Source organism: Notolepis coatsorum (genome assembly GCF_963971535.1).
Source record: "Notolepis coatsorum genome assembly, chromosome: 4".
NCBI classification, from domain to species: domain Eukaryota; kingdom Metazoa; phylum Chordata; class Actinopteri; order Aulopiformes; family Paralepididae; genus Notolepis; species Notolepis coatsorum.
The window spans coordinates 71,670,250-71,693,133 of NC_140168.1; the positions used below are offsets into that span (position 1 = coordinate 71,670,250).

At 46.1% G+C, this 22,884-nt stretch overlaps 1 protein-coding gene across 1 annotated transcript in view; it reads right to left on the reverse strand.

Moving 5' to 3' along the window:
- Window positions 1-22,884, reverse strand: part of slc25a32a (solute carrier family 25 member 32a) — a 91,951-nt gene that overhangs the window by 41,368 nt on the left and 27,699 nt on the right. Inside the window, exon 2 of the mRNA XM_084313066.1 lies at window positions 12,229-12,379. Within this exon, the coding sequence (XP_084169192.1) occupies window positions 12,229-12,379 (151 nt within the window). The remainder of the gene's footprint in view (window positions 1-12,228; window positions 12,380-22,884) is intronic.

Here is a 22,884-nt window from a genome sequence, read left to right on the forward strand (position 1 = left end):
AGCTATTCACCCAGAACTGGAGACACAGATTTTACATGCAAATACTGTGGCAACTCTCATCCAAGGGGCAGAGAACATTGCCCAGCATTTGGGAAACAGTGCAAATCATGTGGATCACAGAATCACTTTGAAAAAAGCAAAAGAAAACTCACTGATGGAAAAGTGCACTGCATTGTAAATACAGCTGACAATTCAGAGCAAGACAGTCAGGATGACATATAATTCTACAAACAAAAAAAGATAAAGGATAACTATCAGTGACTGTTGACAGACCTTTTTGTAGAGTTGTTTTATGATTGTATTCCACTTTTGCTTTGGCAATGGAAACATGTTTTCTTTGAATTTAATTGACTGTGTTGTCAGTTGCAATGTGACAGCTCTGTTTACACGTCATTCCTATTCCCTTTTAACACAACCCGGGCCAAAAACGCTGTACAGCGTTATTGCCCGCCATGCGTTGACCGCCAACATCGCTGTACAGCGTTTTTGAGACCAATATATAATTTTTTCACCATGGCATTCATAATTCATCCACCCAACCTCCGGTGCCCTAGCGGGACCCTGAATGAGACTGCAACGCCTCAATACCACCGCCTGGTGGATGGTCGGGTGAGTTACACTCTCAAAAACCGGATGTTGTCATCGGTGCGTCGAGGAAATTCCTCCGGCAGTCACATCTCGTTACGGGACTACAGACAAACACTGGCGTGTAGGGCTGTCTTAAATACTTCGAAGCTTCGTTCGATGGCACAAGCTTCGAACATTAAAAAAATAAATCAAAGTTTAAAAAAATAAATACAAAATATTTTAATTTTTTTTCCAATGAATTTTTTTCAACATTTTTATTTTTACTTCTGTGTGTGTGTGTGTGTGTGTGTGTGTGTGTGTGTGTGTGTGTGTGTGTGTGTGTGTGCATGGGGCCATTGGGTGGGGCCGGGGGACAAATACACTGGAGGAAAGTAACCCAGCTCAGCACTGCCCAAATTATATCATCACTATTGCCTGTTTGAAGGATATCATCCTCAAACATATACACCACCTACACGCCTATTCTCAGTCCTTGCCCCACAATGGTGGAATGAACTACCCACCCCAGTTAGGACAGCCGAATCCCGTCCAATCTTTCGCCGTCGACTAAAGACGCACTTCTTCAACCATTATCTGAAATAAAATAAAAAAAATAAAATAAAAAAAATCTAACCCTAACTAACCTTACTGTCATGCACTTGTCCTAATAAACTAACCTACACTGTAACACGCAACACTTTGATGAATATTGTTACTCAGCTGATAGAGTTGTATCCTTCCTGATGACCTGTCGTACAGAACTTGTAAGTCGCTTTGGATAAAAGCGTCAGCTAAATGACTAAATGTAAATGTGAATGTAAATGCCTTGTAGAATTCCACACATAAGAAAGAAAGATATGGGGATGAATAAACAAAATAGGAAATAAAATGTAGAAATGCATGCAATAAATAAATATGAATCTCCATATATGAAATAGAACATTTAGATAAGGTGCTACTGAGATGTTTTGGTGATTTTTTTTTTTTTTTTTTTTGAAGTAGCCCTTCTTAAAAATGCATGAACATTCACTGATAATTGGTCTGTAGTGGAGTCTACAAGGTCTACATTGCCGGACCTTGTAGACTGACATAATTCTGTGCATAGTTTAGTCTACACAGGCCATATTTCAAATAATCAAAATCTTACTTCATTCATCTTAAACATTCTTGATTTGGGGGATTGGTAGTTACCATGAAATCTGAAGTTGTTCAAACGACAACAGCGATCCACCTTGAATTAAATCACACAGCCGTGTTGGCTGCGTCACAGTCACGAAAGGGGCTACTTAATTCATTAATCCAATCCACTTTATTTATAGAGCACATTTAAAAACAACAAAGTTTACCAAAGTGCTGTACAAGTCCCACAACATAAAAAATAAAAAAAATAAAAGAAAATTTATATATTTTTTTTAATTCGAAGCTTCGAATTAAAATCGAAGCTCGGCCCCGAAGCTTCGATTGGCAAAAAAATTCGAAGGTCAGCCCTACTGGCGTGCATATGGATCGCTGCCATAACGCAATAATCGATATGATTTCGGCGTTTATTGCGCCATGCAAACCGGGAAGTGGATCTAGGAGATTGGCGTCGAATAATTGGGATCTTTCTCCTCCAGTCTCATCGGTGCACGGTAAGAGAACAGTAACGTTATTTACAGCACGATTGTGCATTTCTTTGTTTGCAAACAGTCTGATCAATATATCAACCCATACTACATAAAGCCGTTACTGACGATCAAGGAATTATAAACGACCCCCCCCCCCCCCCCCCTTTCCATCACGCATGATGAAGCATAATGTATACCGATTAGGCTTGGTCGGTATAATTTTTTTCACACCGTCATACCTTGCTGACATAATACCCCGGTATACAGTATGACTTTCATTTTCATCAGCGGGGGGGGGGGGGGGGGGGACCCGTGTTACCAAGTAAACAAATCACGGTGCTACTATCGTTAGCTCTCAGAATGGTAGCCAGAAGCCTGCAGCATCTAGTGCTACTATCGTTAGCTCTCAGAATGGTAGCCAGTTAGCCCGCAGCATCTAGTGCTACTATCGTTAGCTCTCAGAATGGTAGCCAGTTAGCCTGCAGCACCGTAGTACTAATAACGTTACTTTAGTATTGTGTATTCAAAAACGCACCGGACTGCGACGTAGCGTTTTACCGTTTATTTGCTTGCTCCACAACAACACACACCTCAACTCTCGTTACAACGCTTTACGGTATTTTTTTTTTTTTTAAACTTCATTTTTTAGCGTTTATCGCTTTTTCTGGTCAAGCAGACCAACAGAAACAGGTTGAATAGGATGTAGAGTAGGGGAAGACACTGAGAAAATACGGCGAGTCCGGGAATCGAACTCGTGTACCCCAGATCCGTGACGAGCACGGTTGTCCCCGACGCCGAAATAGCGCCGAGATACGCGGTGAGCTACGGGAGCTCGCCCGCTTTACGGTATTTTCACAGCACTGTCGCAACATTACCGTAAAACGTGAACACCGGTGTGATCCACATACACAACAGTTAGCTCTCAGAATGGTAGCCAGTTAGCCTGCAGCACCGTAGTACTAGTAACGTTAGTATTGTGTATTCAAAAACGCACCGGACTGCGACGTAATGTTTTACCGTTTATTTGCTTGCTCCACAACAACACACACATCAACTCTCGTTACCACACCGCTTTACGGTATTTTCACAGCACTGTGGCAACATTACCGTAAAACGTGAACACTGTTGTGATCCACTCGCTCCACTAGTGAGGACTGGTCTCGCCCTTTGCTGGCGCGTGTGTGCACTATAACCAACCACTGTCAAAACTCTGTTTCAGTGTAATTATACTGAAACGCATCTGTGATTTTGACGGTATTGATTTTCAATACCGTCTGGATTTCTAAATACCCTGGTATACCGTAATACCGTCATACCGCCTAATGCCGATCATATACATTTGAATTTTTTAATATAGCGTGCATAGGAGAGAAACGCCAATCGATAATCTATATATGCTTCAGGGCCTATAAGTACTGTTTTTGGAATTACAGCAGAAAAGATTAAAAACACTTATATTCTCAACAATGTATGAATGAAAAAAATATAACGTTCCCACATCCTGAACGATAGATAATCGATGTTGAATGGGCCATAGTAATGTCAATATAGCAATACAATTTAAAAAGTTATAGCCCTGCAAAGAAGGTAAACATCTCCATAGGTTTTTAACGGTGGGAGAGAGTGGTATAAGATGGGCACAATGCCCGGCGCCCAATGTGTTAATTGTACATATAATTTTTGTTTTGATTGTATTGTTCCACTTTTGCTTTGGCAATGTAAACATATATGTTTTCTCATGCCCATTGAATTGAGTGTGTGTGTGTTGTCAGTGTGTATGCAGAGTGTGAAATAAATGAGTCATGCTGCCTGCATGCCCAACGTAGAAGTTAGTCTTGTCATTCTTGTAATTCCTACACTACACTGTTACAATGATATATAAAATATCATATTCCATTATATACCCATTCAATATGCACATGACAGAAAATATTATATGCCATATAATATTTTATGTCATGTGCATATTGAAAGGGTATTACTAATACTATTACTACTAATACTAGCCGAGAGTAGGTCAAATTTGGGCTGGTAGCTCTCGGCTAGGTGGCAAATTAAAAAGTAGATCTTGGTTTAAAAAAAGGTTGGGCACCCCTGATCTAGTTTCCCAATTATGTGTAGAAAGAGGGTTATTGAAGCAGTCTTTCGATCTGTCTTGGACTATGGAGACGTGATGTACAGAAATGCTGCTGATTCGACTCTTAAACCACTAGATTCTGCTTATTCTGCTACCCTAACAACAAGCCATGGGTCACTAAGGACATTAAAGCCCTACTGAACGAGAAGAAGAGGGCTTTCAAGGCAGGCAACAGGGAGGAGGTCATACGAGTACAGGGGCTTCTGAGAATCAACCTCCGACAGGGCAAAGAGAAATACAGGAGGAAGTTGGAAGGCCAGCTGGAGAACAATATCATCAAACAAGTGTGGACTGGAATGCAGACCATAACCGGCATTAAACTGGCGGGGGGAGGGGAGTGGATGGAGATGTAGACCGGGCTAATGAGCTAAACCTGTTTTACAATAGGTTTTATACGGCGGCCCTGGCTAGTCTGTGTGTGTGTGTGTCTCCCCCCCCCCCCCTACTCCAGTTGCCCAACCCCCTCCCTACCCCCAACTGCCCACCCCCGCATCTATGGTGCAGTCTGTCTGCCCCCCGCGGCTCAAAGACCCGCTCCTCCCCCAAACACCTGAGACCCCCACAGTGTGGCTCTCTGCAGACCAGGAGAGTACACAGCTGAGCAAGTTACACGCAGGCAAGGCTGCAGGTCCTGATGGGGTGAGCCCAAAGGTACTTCACTATGAATTGAAAATGGGGACCCTGATGTAAACAAGACAAACATCTTTCTCTGGTCTGCATCCCCTTAACAATTGTGTGTATTGAGCCGTACTGTATTGTACCCATTCTGCAATCTGTTAAATAAAGTTCTCATTCATTCATTCATACTCAAAACCTGTGCCTCTCAGCTGTGTGATGTGCTCCAGCTCATATTCAATATGAGCCTGAGGCTGCAGAGAGTCCCGACAATGTGGAAAACCTCCTGTGTGGTCCCTGTCCCTATGTGCCCGCGTCCCAGCACTTCCAAGGACTACATGCCTGTGGCTCTAACCTCTCATATAATAAACTTTAAAGACCATGGAGAGGTTAGTCCTGGAGCAACTCCGCCCGGTGATCAAACCCCACCTAGACCGAATCCAGTTCCCCTACCAGCCCCGACTGGGGGTAGAGGATGCCGTCATCTACCTGCTGAACCAGGCCTACACACCTAGACAAGCCGGGGAGCACTGTGAGAGTCATGTTCTTTGACTTCTCCAGTGCTTTTGATACCATAAGGCCTGGGCTGCTGGGTGAGAAGTTGGAGGCGATGCAGGTAGAGGCACCCCTGGTGTTTGACTATCTGACGGGCAGACCACAGTACGTGCGCCTACGGAGCTGTGTGTCAGACAGACTGGTCAGCAACACCGGGGCCCCGCAGGGGACAGTCTCTCCCTTCCTCTTCACAGTCTACACCAACAACTTCCACTATCGGTCAGAGTCCTGCCACCTTCAGAAGTTTTCTGATGACCTGCAATAGTGGGATGTATAAAGGACGGTGATGAGGGAATACCAGGAACTGGTAGTGGACTTCGTCACATGGTGCGATAAAAACCACCTGCAGCTAAATGTGGCGAAGACCAGGGAACTGGTGGTGGAGCTGGGGAGGAGGAGGAGTGCACCTGTGACTAGAGATGTTCCGATACCATTTTTTCCTTTCCGATCCGATTCCGATACCTAAGCTTTGGGTATCGGCCGATACCGATACTTATCCGATACCAGTGCATACATAAAAAAAATAAAAACGATATTATATACATTTTTTATAAATATAATTTTTTTTTAACAAATACTGTTTTATATATACTGTTTTTTAGTCATAACTAGAAAGTAATGGTATTTATTCAACAACAGGTGATTGTATAGATTTGTATTAGTATCATTAATCAATGAGTATGGGGCTTCAGCACTGCAGATATACCCTACTCCAATGATCCACACGGACATTATACGTTGCTGCACTCGCTACCCACTGGCTCTGCAGATATACCCTACTCAGTCTGTCTACAAGGCTCCGTTCAGTAGCAGTCGGATCTGTTTTGATTTTTGCACAATAAATATTCAACATTCTCTTTTGAGACTCCGCCTCAGACTCTTATCATTTGGCACTAAAAGCTAAACATTGTCGCCGATATGGCTGTCCGCAACATGTCATTAATTGTGTACGCGACGTGCAATTGTGCAATGACGACGTTACCGTTAGCTAGCATGAGCTACCGGTATATGGGAAGACCATAGAAGACTGTAACGTTACTGGTGACATTGTGATTTAACTTGGAATACTCCTTTGCCAACTTGCTGTACTTTGCTTGCAGGTCTGCAGCCATTATTGCTGGATTATATGAATAGCCCCAACTTTAGCCAACGTAATGTTAAAGCTAGCTTTCGGTTAGCCGTTCAATGCTAATAACACCAGCCACCAAGCGAACCCATGAGCTCGCCGTCAACACCGCTCTGTCGGGACGATGACATTTAAGAAAGTATCTGCTGTTAAAATGACAAATGGCATCGACACTTTAATCGATTAAGCACACGTTTGTTTTATAATGCTTACTCAACAGACCACAGTGTTGTTGATAAATTACGTCATATGGTATCGGAGCGCAGCATTAGAGGGTACTCGCCGATACCGATACCAGCATTTTAGCCAGTATCGGCGGCTTTTCCGATACCAGTATCGGTATCGGAACAACTCTACCTGTGACCCCCGTTTCCATCAGGGGAGTCGATGTGGACATGGTTGAGGAGTACAAATACCTCGGTGTGCACATCGACAACAAACTGAACGGGTCAAAACATGCAGAGGCACTGTACAAGAAGGGCCAGAGCCGACTCTACTTCCTCAGAAGGCTGAGATCCTTCAATGTCTGTACAAGGATGTTGAGGATGTTCTATGAGTCGGTGGTGGCGGGCACCTTCTTGTACGCTGTGACCTGCTGGGGCAGCAGACTGAGAGCAGGGGACACAAACGGGCTGAATAAGCTGGTCAGGAAGGCCAGTAGTATGGTTGGGGTGGAGCTGGACTCCCTAGCGAGGGTGGCGGAGAAGAGGAGCCTTGCTAAGCTCCAGGCCATCAGGGAAAACCCCTCCCACCCACTATACACAGACTTGTTGGCCGACAGGAGGAGCATGTTCAGTGCTAGGCTCACACTACCTAAATGCAGCATTGAATGGCACAGGAAGTCCTTCATTCCAACAGCCATCAGACTATACAATGCATCACTGTGCCTCACTGCATCACTGAGCGCAGAGTGACAGTTACCATCTTCCTGGACTCTTACTTTTGAAACAGCACTGTGCAATATTACACCTACTGTAGACTTCAGTATATTTTTACTGTATTTATTTACTGTATATTTTATTCCATTTTTATTCTATTCTTATCTTAGGCAATTTGATTTGTTATTCTTATTCGTGACCTGTTCCGTCTAAATGTTTAATGTGATTTGCAGTGTCAAATTTCCCTCTTGGATTTATCACTGGTGACGGATATGATACACACCACTGCATCTTATGAGAAAGTGGGTTGGTCTTCTCTGGCAGATATGACATTGGTATAACAGGAAATTACCTCCTTATCTCACTAATTTGGCTCAGTCACGCTCAAATGATTGGCTTACACTGGAAGTTCACCGTATTACAGACCCAACTTGGAAAATCAGCCTTTCATTATAGTGGCCCTACTACATGGAACTCTCTCCAGCTCTCGCTGAAGATAAAACTACCTATATAACGCAGGGGAAGTTTAGAGGCTTACTTGCAGGCCTGCCTGCAACAGTCTGTAACCGTTTTTTTACTTATTAGATATTAGTGCACTTTATAAGTGATATGGTGTTCTTCATCTCTACTGTATGTATAAGTTTACCATGTAAATTTATTTTATTGTATCACCATGTATATATTGAAGTAAATGTATGCATTGAAAATGGGGGTGACCTCAATTGTCCTTTGAGAATAAAAGGTTTGAATGAATGAATATCACAGTATATTAGTTTTTCTTATGATAATAAAAAAAATGCATTAGGAGCAGTACAAATGGTAAATGGACTGCATTTATATTGTGCTTTTATCCAAAGCACTTCACAACTTATTCACCCATTCACTCAGACAAGGTGCCAACCTGCTCATTGGGAGCAGTTAGGGGTTAAGTGTCTTGCTCAAGGACACTTCGACATGCTTCCCGGGAATCGAACCGGGAACCTCCGGATTACCAGACGACTGCTCTACCTCTACCTCCCAAGCCACTGTCGCCCCCACAACATCTTTTTTTTTTTATCCACTTTTTCTCCCATTTTCTATATTATCTCCCATCCCAATTTCGTATCATCCAATTCAACCCTCCCCTGTCAAGAACGCTGTTTCTTGCCTCCCACAAGCCGGCTGCAATGTGGACTAAGTCATACATAGCACAAGTCCCCTCCGGCACTTGAGGTAACAGCAGTCGCATCTTTTCACCTGCGCAGCTCGATCACTCAGTGGCGAGGAGTAACGCGTGGGAGGCTGTTGAAATATGACATGTATAATCATAAGTTTATAGCAGAGACATTCTACATGTATAATCATGTAGATTTATAACAGAAGACATTCACTGTGCAGGGCCTGGTTCCCTTGGGATTCTCTCTCTATCCTTATCAGTGACCTGCTTGGTGCAGGCCATACACACACACTTACACATAGGACAAGCTTACACACACACACACACATCCACACCCTCAAAGCACACACACACACACACCAGCGTTTCCGTTAGCCGGTAATTACCGGTTTTTGACCGGCAAAATCTGTTGAAGTCCGACTTATTTAATATCTCCGGTCTTAATGTCCGGTGAAAATAATTCCCTGAGTCTAAGCACAATTTGATTATTTGAATTGTATTAAAATAGGCTAAAATTAAATAGCCTATGCGATGAACGAAACGATCATTACATTTGTTTCCTCGTTGCTTCTAATAATGACAACGACGTTGTCAGCGAGAGCTTAGTGCTGGGTGTGCGAGTGCATGTGAAGCTGCAGAGCCAGAGAGGCAACGGCACAATGCAGTATTCCATCAGTACTCCAATTCGGCCATTTTCAGCCAATGTTGGGTGGGGGGCGCTGTTGTGCGGTTCCCAGAAAAGAGCCAATAACAGCTGAATGAGCTTCTCTGCAGCGCCATACTCTTTGCAAATAAGTTGTTGCGAGGTGGAGAGAGTCGTCACGCAAACCACGATAATGTTGCCGCCTCTCTGCTTTCTCAGTTCTTCGCTTGATATAATTAATACAAATGTCCAATATAACGGAATTCGTTAGCTCATAAAAATGTGATTATAACAGACTGTTTAGTGTCGGACCGACTGCCCACATACGCGGTCTATTTTAGTTCAAGTCAGCAGCAGCACGGAGTATCGAGGGACTTATTTTATTTGGAATATATTAATTAATGACTGTATACGCAAAAGTAGCCTAGTTTTAAGTAATAATATTATAAATCTACATGCCTTGAGGATGACATTCTTTATTCTAAACTATGACCGGAATTAATCTCATTTGTCCGGTAGATTGAAATCTTGCAGGTCACGGAGACCGACAACAATTTTTTCTAACGGAAACCCTGACACACACCCTCGCTCTCAACGCGCACACAGTGCAACTCATTATGACAAAATGCCACAAGCCAACTAATATACGACCAGGTCAAACACTGGTCACATATTCCAGTCTCCATTAATCACAGATCGTTATCATAGAGACACACACGCACAAACTTGCACGTAAATGTGCGTTCCACGCACTCATGCACGGCGGACATACAGGCTGACCAATAGACACAGAACGTGCACTCAGGAGAGACACCACGTACACACACTGGACTAGGAGGCCAATAAAACACCCTGACAGAGAAACGACTGGACTTCACTTCTTTTACTTCTCTGCTTTGACTAGACTGGACGGACCCACAAAAGGACTTGACTGTTTTTTCCTTTCTTTTATATACTCGACCGGCCGGTTGTAACAATCTATATTTCAATTGTACCTTGCTATATTCACCTTTTATAAATACTTTGCTTATTCACTTTTATATTACATTGCTTGTTAAACTTTTTATAATAAATACCTTCAAAAGTGTTTCATCTCTTATATCTTTAAGTATCTTTTACAACTTTCACGTTTGAGTCTAAAACGTGACAAGGCTCGCGCTGCCCCCGACACTTCCTGATTCTACTGCGCAGGCGCACCAACCAACCTGTAGGAGTCGCTGTCCACAACGCCCGATCCCCAACCATCAGTTTCCCACCCCCTAATACGGCCAATGTGTATTAGTATGAACAACCAGCTAAACTGAAAGCAATGTGGAGCGCTGGGCTCGAACAGGCGAGCCCAGCGTCTCCGCATTCGTGGTGAGCGCCTTGCCCACTACGCCACGTAGCCGCCCTGCCCCCACAACATCTTAACCGGGATATGATTCAGGTATCCAGAATAGGCTATTAGTGTGCATGTGAACACTCACTGGGTTTTATTCCGACTCTCCCAGTCATCCCATCTAGCACTCAGTGATTCCGACACTTCCAGTTATCCCATCTATGATGACTGGGAGAGTTGGAATAAAACCCAGTAAGTGTGTTCACATGCACACCAATAGCCTATTCTGGATACCCTCTCAAGATCAAGTCTGCCAACACCGTACAGACATTCAAGACCTTGCTTAAAACCCACCTTTTCGCTCTGGATGATCACTGAGTTACTTTGCTGTTGCGTGTCTGAGGTTCTCTATGTTCTTATGTTCTCCGTCTGTCTGCCTGGTTCCATTTTCTTTGTCCTGTCCATTTATTCATATTCTTTTCCCCAGGCTGCGCCCCGGACCGATGTAAAAATTGGCTGGGGGGCGCATTATAAATGCAAATATATCATTAGAGATGTTCCGATACCATTTTTTCCTTCCCGATCCGATTCCGATACCTAAGCTTTGGGTATCGGCCGATACCGATACTGAACAGATACCAGTGCATACATAATTTTTTTTTTAATAAAAGTATATTATATAAATTATAAAACTATTATAATTTTTTTTTACACCTACAGATACTGTTTTATATATACTGTTTTTTAGTAATAACTAGAAACTAAGTAATGGTATTTATTCAACAACAGGTGATTGTATAGATTAGTATTAGTATCATTAACTATGCTCAATGAGTTCACCCACGGAAAGGTTGTTGGGACATTGTTTCCGCACGGACGCTGTTGCACTTGCTATCCAGTCTGCAGAGGCTCTGGCTAGTAGTAACATGTATGTTGTGATTTTCGATGCAAAATAAATATTCAACATTCTCTTTTGAGACTCCGCCTCAGACTCTTATCCTTTGGCACTAAAAGCTAAACATTGTCACCGGTATGGCTGTCGCAACATGTCATTAATTGCGTGCGAGAGGTCGATCAGCGACGACACTTTAGGTTAGCCACATTAGCGTGAGCTAACGTTAGATGGAAAGACAATGTAACGTTACTGCCAGTAACTTACTGGTGAAAAAGTGATTTACCTTGGAATACTCATTTGCCAACTTGCTGTACTTTGCTTGCAAGTCTGCAGCCATTATTGCTGGATTATGAATAGCCCCAACTTTAGCCAAGGTAACGTTAAAGATAAAACTAGCTTTTCAGCTAGCGCTTCAGCTAATGCTAATAACACCAGCAAGCCCCGCTCTGCCGGGACGATGTCAATTAAGAAAGTATCTGCTGTTAAAATGACAAATGGCATTGACACTTTAATTCACAGTCTATTAAAAACACGTTTGTTTTATAATGCTCGCTCTCAGCAGACCGCACGTGTTGTTGATAAATTACGTCATATGGGATCAGAGGCTAGACTTTCGGCGTACTCGCCGATACCGATACCAGCATTTTAGGCAGTATCTGAGGCATTTCCGATACTGGTATCGGTATCGGAACAACTCTATATATCATATCATCATATCTAGTACTCACAACAGGAAGTACAGTCCCCAGGAGGCCCCTGCTCCCCAGATGTTGGGTGTGACTCCCTGGTAGAGTCCCCGGACGCCCTCCACCCTCCAGATGCTCCTCATGCAGTGCACCATGCCGTCATACTGAGGACGCATCTGGAGTCCGTCACTCACTGGGAAAGAGAGAGAGAGGGGAGAGGATTAATATTACTCAGGGTTCTCACCCGCAACAAACCCTGGCAGCACATCACCCGCACCCCCATTCACCTCCACTGGCTTCCTGTAAAATCTTGTGTCACCTTCAAAATCCTCCTGCTGACATAAATCCCTACACACCACCACCGCCCCTCAATACCCATCCGACCCTTCTCCACACCTACTACACCCCCTGCCGGTATATCCGCTCCTCTGACACAGGCTTGCTTACCATCCCACAAGCCAGGTTATGGACCTTCGGGGACAGGGCTTTTAGTGTGGATGCCCCCCACCCTCTGGAACTCCCTCCCCATGGACATCCCCAATGCAAATTCTGTTGTCCAGTTCAAAAACCTGCTGAAGACCCATCTCTTCACCCAGGCCTATGGTCTCTGATGCTCCCGAGTATCCAATTCAGGGGGCTTTCACACTAGCCATTCGGGGTCGAATCGGAGCACGATCGCACCAAAATAGGGTGTGATGAGAACGCTCCCCCCTGTCACCGGGGACGCTGATTCGGTCCAAGACGGGACCGCTGGAATAGGTGGTCTCGGGTCAGAGTCGAGATTTTTATTTGCCATGTATGGACGAATCCACATTGGAATACAGGTACAGAGCAAACACTGTGTAATCCAAAACAGGAGCAGAGTAGAACCAGTACAGAAAGAAATATGTAAAAACAGTATAAAAGTACAAATGCTAAAGTTGATATCAACATCCCCTAAAAGTGCATAATGCGAGGCGGTTAGGTGGTCGAGCGGAGATTGCGTTCGTCACCAGCCCCGGAGCTGTGAGCTTGGTTCGCCTGTTCGAATCCAGCTCACAGCTCCGGGGTTGTCACCAGCTTGGCTGGCCGTCTGCACTGATACAATTGGCTGTATCAGAGGGTGGGAGAAGCTGGCGGGGTGGGTCCGGGTCGTTGTAAACAGCGACTCCTACAGTTCGGTCGGGGCGCCTGCTAAGCGTGGATTGGACGTGAGGGGGATAGTGTGGTCCTCCCACACGCTACACCCTCTCAATGAGAATCCGCGCTGCCAGGTGAAAAGAAGCGGTGATTGGCTGGACGTGTGTCGGAGGAAGCACGTGGTAGCCTCCACTCTCCCAAATGATCTGACTGTGGGGGGTAAAGCGCAGCGACCAGGAAGGGACTGGGAATTGGCATACGACTAACATTGGGATGGGAGAAAATCGGAGGAAAAAAAAAAAAAAAAAAAAAAAAAGTGCATAATGCATAGGCACAATTTACAGTAAAAATATAATCAAAGTGCATGATGCACAGACGCACAGAAACAGCACTTCCACAACCTGACTAATAAACACACCAAAACAAAATAGGATAATATACAAATCTAGCCTTTGGAGTTATTCAGGCTGCGCACAGCACTGGGGAAGAAACTCTTAGTAAACAGAGAGGTAGAGCATGTGATAGAGTGGTAGCGTCTGCCCAACGGGAGGGGGGCAAAGAGGCCTGCGGCTGGGTGACCAGAGGGGTTGTTGATAATGCCAGAGGCACGGGAAAGCAGCCTGGCACCATAGATCTCTTCTAGAGCTGGCAGGCAGCAGGCTAACCCCGATTGTCTTGCGTGCGAGACGCACAATTCTGTTCAGAGATTTCTTCTGTAATGTTACCAAACCATATAGTACAGGAGGAAGTAAGAACGCTCTCAATCACACAGCGATAGAAGTTGTGTAGAATCACCCTGTTATTTGTGAACTCTTTCAGTTTCCTAAGAAAGAAAAGACGTGGCTGGGACTTTTTAACAATGGTTCTGGTATTGGAGTGCCAGCTCAGGTCATTTGAAATAGTGACCCCAAGAAATGTATAACTGCTCACCATCTCCACCTCTGAGCCATTTATGGTAATGGAGAGATGGGATACCTTGCTACGTACGTCTATGCTATGGGATACCTTGGTACGTTGTCGGGGACGCGCACCAGCGTCCCCGACGACGGAGCGGGGCGTGGTGTGCAAACAAACCTGTAATGCTTTCATGCTTGCTTAAATTTTGGGCAGATAAAAACAGAGCAACAACTGGACAATAGTACCCACAAAAACTATATTTATGGGCAATTTGGCGAGTTCAGACCTCAACCAAACAAGCATGTTGAGCCTCACGGCTCAGTGGATTGATGAAAACTTCGAGATGAAGCCACGTTACAAGCCCAAGCTATTTTGCCATTGCTATACATTATGCATTTATTTAGACTGATGTATTTATGCATTTATTTAGACTGATGTATTTTTCTTAACAAATAACACGTAAAAGACAAACGCAACATCTTTTCTTTTCTCCAGCGCGACCAGCACGTCTTTCGTTGGACGTGCTGGTCTAATAATGCTGTTATTAGAAAATGTGCGTGCATGGGTACAACAGATCAGTCAACAATGTCGAGCTAAAAGTGAAGAAGATGAGGCTTCAATATATTTTCCGTGGTTTGATGCAGTGTTTCAAGTTTCAAGTTTCTTTAATAGTTGTCATACAGAAGTACAGAATACTTTTATACAAAATGCTTCTTACTGTTGCGCTCCAGAGACTGTGCAAGACAAGATAAGTATGAAATAAAATAACATAGTAAAATTAGAAGTAAAAAAATGAGGTCACAGTGTTCAGTTTAGACATATGTACAATGTTCGATGCAGAATAGACGTAGTTACCATACAATATACAATACTGTGCAGTGTACTAATATACAATACTATATAGTGCAAGGCAGAAATGGAGAAATGGGACGAGGTGCAATTTAGGTACAATTCACAGTAGGTGTACGAGTTGTAGTGCAAATCCTTTATCAATAAATATAAAGTGTAAGTGTGTTTGTGTGATCTAAAGTGTGGAGAGTGGGTGCTGCAGTGTGTTGTTTGTTTGAGTGAGTGTGTGCGTGTGGGTGTGTGTGCTGTGTGCATTTGATGGTTGTTGCATAGTGATTATTGTTCGTTTAGCAGCCTGATGGCCTGGGGATAGAAGCTTCTTCTGAGTCTTTCTGTGCTCGCCTTAAGACTCCGGTATCGCTTGCCTGACCGCAGCAGTTCAAAGGCAGTTGTTCGGGTGGCTCGAGTCCTTAATAATTCTCTTAGCCTTCCCCTTGCACCGCTTGTTGTAAATGTTCTGGAGGGTGGGAAGCCCCCCTCCAATTGTGCGTTCGGCTGAACGTGTCACTCTTTGTAGTCTGCTACGGTCTTGTGCAGTGCTATTCCCAAACCAGGAGGTGATGTTGCCGGTCAGGATGCTCTCTATTGTACATGAGTAGAAGTTCCTAAGGATCTTCTGACTGACTTGGAACTTCCTTAGGCGCCTGAGGAAGTAGAGGCGTTGTCGTGCCTTCTTCACAACACTGTCAATGTGTGTGGTCCATGTCAAGTCCTCGGATATGTGGGCTCCGAGGTACTTGAAACTGTTCACTCTCTCAACCGGTGCCCCGTCGATGCTGAGGGGGCTGTAGTCCTTGACCCCCGACCTCCTGAAGTCCACAATCATCTCTTTTGTTTTGCTGACGTTCAGGGAGAGGCAGTTCTCCTGACACCACTGTGACAGGTTCTCTACCTCTTCCAGGTAGGCCCTTTCGTCGTTGGCAGAGATCAGGCCCACCACTACTGTGTCATCAGCAAATTTGATGATGGTGTTGTTGTTCCGCTGTGCTACGCAGTCATGCGTGTACAGGGAGTAGAGGGGGGGGCTCAGAACACAGCCCTGGGGGGCCCCTATGTTGAGCGTGATGGATGAGGAGGTGCAGTTGCCGGCTCTTACCACCTGGGGTCTGCCCGTCAGGAAGTGCAAGACCCACTGGCAGAGGTCATAGTTCAAGCCCAGGTCCCTGAGCTTGGCTATGAGTTTGGAGGGGACTATGGTATTGAATGCTGAGCTGTAGTCGATGAACAGCATTCTCACATAGTTCCCCTGCCTCTTGTCCAGGTGTGATGCTGCTGTGTGCAGCACATGGGCTATGGCGTCCTCCGTGGACCTGTTGGGGCGATATGCAAATTGCAGAGGGTCCAGGTTGATGGGGAGGGAGGAACAGATGTAGCCCTTCACTAGCTTCTCAAAGCACTTCATGGCTATGGAGGTGAGGGCTACAGGGCGGTAGTCGTTGAGGCAAGCGGGCGTAGATTTTTTGGGTACAGGGATGATGGTGGACTTCTTCAGACAGGTGGGGATGACAGCCTGTTCCAAGGACAGGTTGAAGATGTCGGTGAATACCGGGGCCAGTTGGTCGGCACAGACTTTTAGGACGCGGCCGGGGATGCCGTCCGGTCCTGCTGCCTGTGGACAGCAAAAGTGGACAGCATAATCGGCCAAAACCAACCAGTGATCCCTCCGTTGTTTAATCACTACCCACAGTAATGTGGCCGGTTAGCCCATCCAAAGCAAGGGAGCCCGACGTTGTGACTAGTTGTGTTCAGCAGGACTATAGCGATCAAGTATATATGCAATTATCTTTTACGTTGTTCGTTATGTTTTGTCCATCTGTCTGTAATCTATGTGGTTAGCGCGCGGCATGGCCATGTTTTTAGTGTAGGAAAAGTATCCAAAATCCCGCCTGTATCTAACCCATCGTGTAGCAGCTGGTACATTACTTCCCGAGGTACAGCAAAACTGTGTAACTGTTTTGGTTCATTCAGGAATATATAGACTATAGAGAGTTGCTCTCCTCAATTGTGCCTGCCTGGGAGCGAACCAAGACTGCAGTGTGTACGCAAACCAGAGGGGGGAGAGGGAGGGGGGAGTTTGCACTCAAGGACGGAGCGAGGACGGAGCGGAGCACCCGTTGCTAATGAGAAGACACCCTCATTCTGCTTTGTTCCATTTTCTTTTGTTCCGTTTTTCTTCTGTTCTGCATTTTGTTTCTTAGTTTAGGTCACCATTATCCTCTCCCCCTTTTATTGTAAAGGTGTGTGAAAGGCGCTATATAAATTCAAGACATTATTATTATTATTATTATGGCTGGGAGGAATACAAAATATTAAAGCTGCACCAGGTAGTTTTAGGGTAACAAAACGAACTAGGGATGCCCCGATCACGTTTTTTGCCACTGTTGTGGAAAGGTTGTTTGACACAGCAGGAGACGATATTTCCAATTGTAACAAATAGGTAATTTATTTAAGAAAAGAAGTTCGTTAACAGCAAGAGCTATGGGTCAAAGATGATCGCCACAGCTTGAACAAAAACACTCTGTCCTGGAACCCTTTGCCTGTCCCTAAATCCCCTCTCAGTCCTGCCCCCATGACAGATATGATGACGTGTCACATCATGTCAGATCTGACATGACGTACATTAAGATGATACGTAGATTTAACATTGGAGAGAGAGAGAACATGAGGAGAGATAAGCAAGATATGATATCCACACACGATATGATGTAAAACATTAAGAACATGAAGAGAGAGTGAGATATGTGTGTTTGTGTGTGTGTGTGTGTATGTGTGTGTGTGTCTGTGTGTGTGTGCGTCTGTGTACAGACGTGTGTGTATTGTATGTGTGTATTGTGACACAGGGAATGTGTGTGTGTGTCGGTGTGTATGTCTGTGCGACTGTGTGTGTCTGTGTGTGTGTGCTGTGTCTGTGTGTGTGCTGTGTATGTGTGTAAGAGAGAAAAGACACAAGATTAGAACACACGATATGATGTACTGAAATGTCCATCTGCTATCTTGAGGCTGATTTAAGAACATCAGCCAGACTGTCGCCCTAGTGTCTTTGAGCCCTGCTAGTTGACCTATATTAAACTAGTCAAGACTAACCCCTTTCCTACCTCCACCCTCGTATACACATTTTCCCCAACATTCCCCCATTTGGGGCCATCCCTAGTCCCACCCAAATCATATAACCAAGAAAATGTGAACGTCTAACTAAACAAGAAACCTTACTTCATTCACTGGACCCCTAACGGACCAACAAAGGCTGACTACCGTTCTCACAATAAACACAAAACCGCTCAAAACAAGAGTAATAATAAAACATCAAAAAAAAAAAAAAAATACCCCAATTTATAATCCTAACCTGACAGACAAATCCCCCCAACCTCCACCGCTTACCAAATGAGCCACAGTTCCGGCCGGAAACCGCGACTCTCATCAGGGAAAGGAGAAGTTGACCGTCAGAACTAAACATAGAACATCCCTCCCAAAAAAAAAATGACATTGTCTCTTCCATAACATTGAGTCCCAGTGTCCATCGCTCAGCCCCCCTTCCATGCCCACGCCATAGTCTCCTCACCGTATTGCCAAAAGTCACATTTTGCCAATACAGCAACCACCACGCCACACCTCCAGTCCTCGTAGAAGCATGTCCCCATGCCTGGACGGGAGGCGCTGGTACCGACCTCACCACGTGTCCCCCCATCTTCGACGGGAGGTGCCCATCTTGCCCACTGCGTTAGCCCCCCCCTTTTGTCCCTCCAGTCCCCAGAACCGATCCCCCGACCACTTCTTCTCAATGCTTCCTCAGGCTCAGAACCGACACTCTGCCGATGCCCCTTCCCATTCCGGTTTGACCAGGACCACAAGTAAAATAAACAAAAAATAATAAAAAAATAAAAAACAATGCAATGATTTTCAATGGTTGCAATCTCTATGCCGAAGGATCATTAGAAAATCAGACTAAAATTCCTAGTTAAAGGAATAAACCAACAAAACTGCGCTCAGACCATCCCCCGTCACTCTTAAAGGAAAGAACCAACAAAAAGAAAATGTCCCTACCTCACCATACCCCTAATCCTCTATCCCCTCGTCTCCCTCTAAGGCAGCATAAAGCTGAGGATATGGCCCGATTTGTGGCTCAATCTCTTTCTGTCCCACCATCAGCATTTGGCTCGTTACGTGTGAAGTTACCAGCCTACCCAAGAGAGGCATACCACAACAGAAAAGGAGAACCAATATCAACCCTGCCACCCCGATGGATATCCCCGTCTGCATCACTATGCTTCCCCACTGTCCCAATCTTTCCAACACCCCACTCCCCCACCATTCTTCATTCCGGCCAGAATTCCCCCTCAATTCCTCCCTCAAATCCTTCAGCTTAGCCATGGCCTCGGAGAACTTTCCCCCTGGCCCCACATTCGTCGGAATGAATGTGCAGCAGTACTGTCCAAACATGGAACAGACTCCACCCTTCTCCGCCATTAACCAGTTCAGAGCCTGTCTATTCTGCCACGCCACCGTACTGGTCGCGTGCATCTGGTCCCCCATTGCATCCAACGCCTCCTCGGTGTAATTGAGATACCGCTGCTGATTGTAAAACAAATAGTTGATCCACCCGGTGTTCTTATTGACCGATATCCATGGCAGAATAGACTCAAACCCTGCCGCAATCTCATTCTTAGCCATGAACTCGGCTGGAATGCCCCTTGGCTGTCCTATGCTGTCCAGATACACCCTTGGGTCTGCCTTGTAGCTACGCTTCGTTCGAGAGATAGGAGACTCAGAAGGTCCTTCCGTCACTGATAATGGTAGGACCACCATTGGCATGATCGCCTGAACCCGGGCACATCTACCTGACCAATCTAAAGGAAGTGTATTCCTCAACCTCCTACCGCCGCAGAGCCAGTATTGGTCCGCCAGTGCCATATCCTGGACATGAAAAGGGCAAGCTACAGGCCGTGGGTTGGTATCCACTCCCTTTAACACGACCCCGTGTCCACACTTTCCTTCTTTCGTACAGTTAGTCGTGATGCTCCAAATAGTAGTGCACCGCCCCTCTGCCACCTCCCCTACATCCCGGGTCCCCTCCTTTTGCAAGCACTCGAAATCCTTGGTCAGCCATAGTTTGACACCTCTGGGTATTGGCAACCCCGTCGCTACCCCCTGCACACGTACATCCAATTTCCTACACCGTTCCCGCATAGTGACATCCTTGAAATCCGTGACGTTTCCTGCCGCCTTAAAACGACTAGAGCCGAGAAACCCCAAACACTCTGCCTCGCACCAAGGGCGACTATTATGGGGCCCCTCCCATGCCTCTGCGTCCCTGTCACACTGAGCCCAACTGAACTTCGTGCCCTTCACCAGCAGCCTATCCGGACGTGCCTTGGAGCAGACATAACAATCCTCTATCTGATTCTGCGCGCTCGTGTACTGGACCCACTTAAACCACTCATTCCCTAAAGCCGCCCTATACATCGGGTCAGCCTCCGGGTCTTCCTCGTCATAGTCATAGTCGCCCCCATCTTGTTCCCCGGAAGGAAGCAAACCCCTCAACCTGGCCCAGAGTGAGCCCACTGAGTCCCTCAACGTTCCGGCTGTCCTCTGGAACATATCCTGTCCCCCCACCTCTTCCGACTCAGTGTCCTTGACCTCCCTTTTTCCCCTCACCCCTGTCCCCTGTGATTGGTTCGGGACAGGCTCAACTCTCCTATCTACCCCCACAACCCGATGCTCGTTAGTATAATGGTAAGTATCCCCGCCTGTAACGGGGGAATGGTCAAAATCAAAAACATGCCCTTGCGGTCCTACGGGAAACACCCCGTTTGGTTGTAGTCTTATCTTCTCCCCCCCTTCCTCGATGGAGGGAAAAGGGGGCGCCTGATTCTGAGCCTGGTCATGAAAGTCTGCTGGTACTTGAGCCTGAGCGGGACCCCGTGGGACTCCTACCCACTCAAACCCGTCATCCTCAAGGACGGGTCGACCGTGACGGTTCTTAATGACGTCGTTGTGCCCGGCCGACCGTCCGCACACTGCTGCCAACATCTGCGGGAGCATCAGCAGGCACTGCACCTTCCAGTTGCCGTCTCGGACCCTCCATGTCGGGTTCTGCATAACTGCGATCGATTGTATCCCCCAAGAGATCGCCGCTGGCCTTTATGCAGTGATTGAAGTGGAACCAGGTCGCTGATCCTTTGACTTGGACTGCCGTTCCAGTCGATCGGATCACCTCGTACGGGCCCTCTCTCCGGGGTGATGACCACTTTCTCTTGTGGACCTTTATGAAGACCAAGTCCCCAGGGATCAGTCTCGGTTTGGTGGCTTCCTTCTCCGCCTCCTTCGCTTTCTCTGCTCCTGTCGAAACACAGCTTCATGTATTTTAGTCACTTGCTGAAGATATTTTCCCAGATCTTGCTCAAAAATATCTAATGCCGGGCCCCTAGCCAGGTGTCTAAATGGCGGTGCTGGCATGCTGCGGCCTGTAAGCATTTCATGCGGTGTTAGCTGTGTTTGGCGGTTTACGCTGCTTCTAATCAGAGCAAGTGGCAAAGCATCAATCCAGTTAAGCTTAGTTTGCATACAGATTTTCAACAGTTTGTTTTTAATGACCAGATTGGCCCTTTCCACCTTCCCCTGCGACCCGGGACTATAGACACAGGAAAGGCGCTGTCTTATACCTAATTTCTGCATCAGCCCTTTAACCACCTTGTCGATGAACTCGCGGCCATTATCGCTTTGTAATATCGTGGGAATTCCAAATCTCGGAATGACCTCGCGACACAGGAACTTGATCACTGTGTCCGCGTTCTTGTGTTTAGATGGAATGGCCTCAATCCAGCGACTAAAGCAGTCCTCTACTACCAGGAGGTATCGTTTGCCCTGCACTGGCGTTATCATGTCTGTATAGTCCATAATCAGATGTCTGAATGGTCCCTCAGGGAGGGGTGTGTAAGCCGCCACTGTCGGTACTCCTTTGCGCACATTGCCCTGTAAGCATGTTAAACACCTGGCTAGTGTAACGTCAATTTGTGCCTGAAGCTTTGGGGACCAAAATCCCATTTTCGTGATTCGTTTCAGGGTCTCTGCTCTTCCACAGTGATCGACACCATGAGCCTCAGGTATCACTAAGGACAGAAGATCGATGGAGGCGACTATCAAACCGTTATGACTCCTCCACAGACCATCTGCCCCCCTTACAGCCCCCCTCTCCGTCCACGACTGTTTCTCGGCCTGCGTGGCTGAGTCCTGAAGATCACTCAAATTATCCTCAGTTACCTCAGTCGTCAGTTCGGCCGCAAACATCAGAACAGCCGTGGACGGCACCGCAGCCGCCGCCTTCGCGGCCTCGTCCGCCGCGTTGTTTCCCGTCGTCACAAAGGACAGGTCTTTTCTGTGTGCCTGGCACTTTACGATAGCAATGTTTTTGGGCAACTTTACAGCCTGAATAAGCGCCACAACCTGCTTGTGGTGAAGGATCGGTGAGCCGTCCGATTTCTTAAAGCCTCTTGCCTTCCAAATGGCCGCGAAATAGGTGGCATACGCCCTGCGCATACGCAGAGTCTGTAAAGATGTTAACCGTGCGATCTTTAGCTATTATGCATGCTTCTGTTAGTGCTATTAGTTCTGCAAGCTGGGCCGAACATGGTTGCATGCATTGTCCGGCCTTTCTTGTTAGTGTTTCTCCGTTAGGTTTGCACTGTACGACGGCGTATCCTGACCTTAAATTTTCCCCCTCCCGATAGCAGGACCCATCCACAAAAAGTGAGAGTTCTGCTATCGCGAGCGGGTCGACTCCCAAATCAGGACGGAGTTTCACGAAAGCCTGTCGCTTCCACCTCACACTCATGCGGT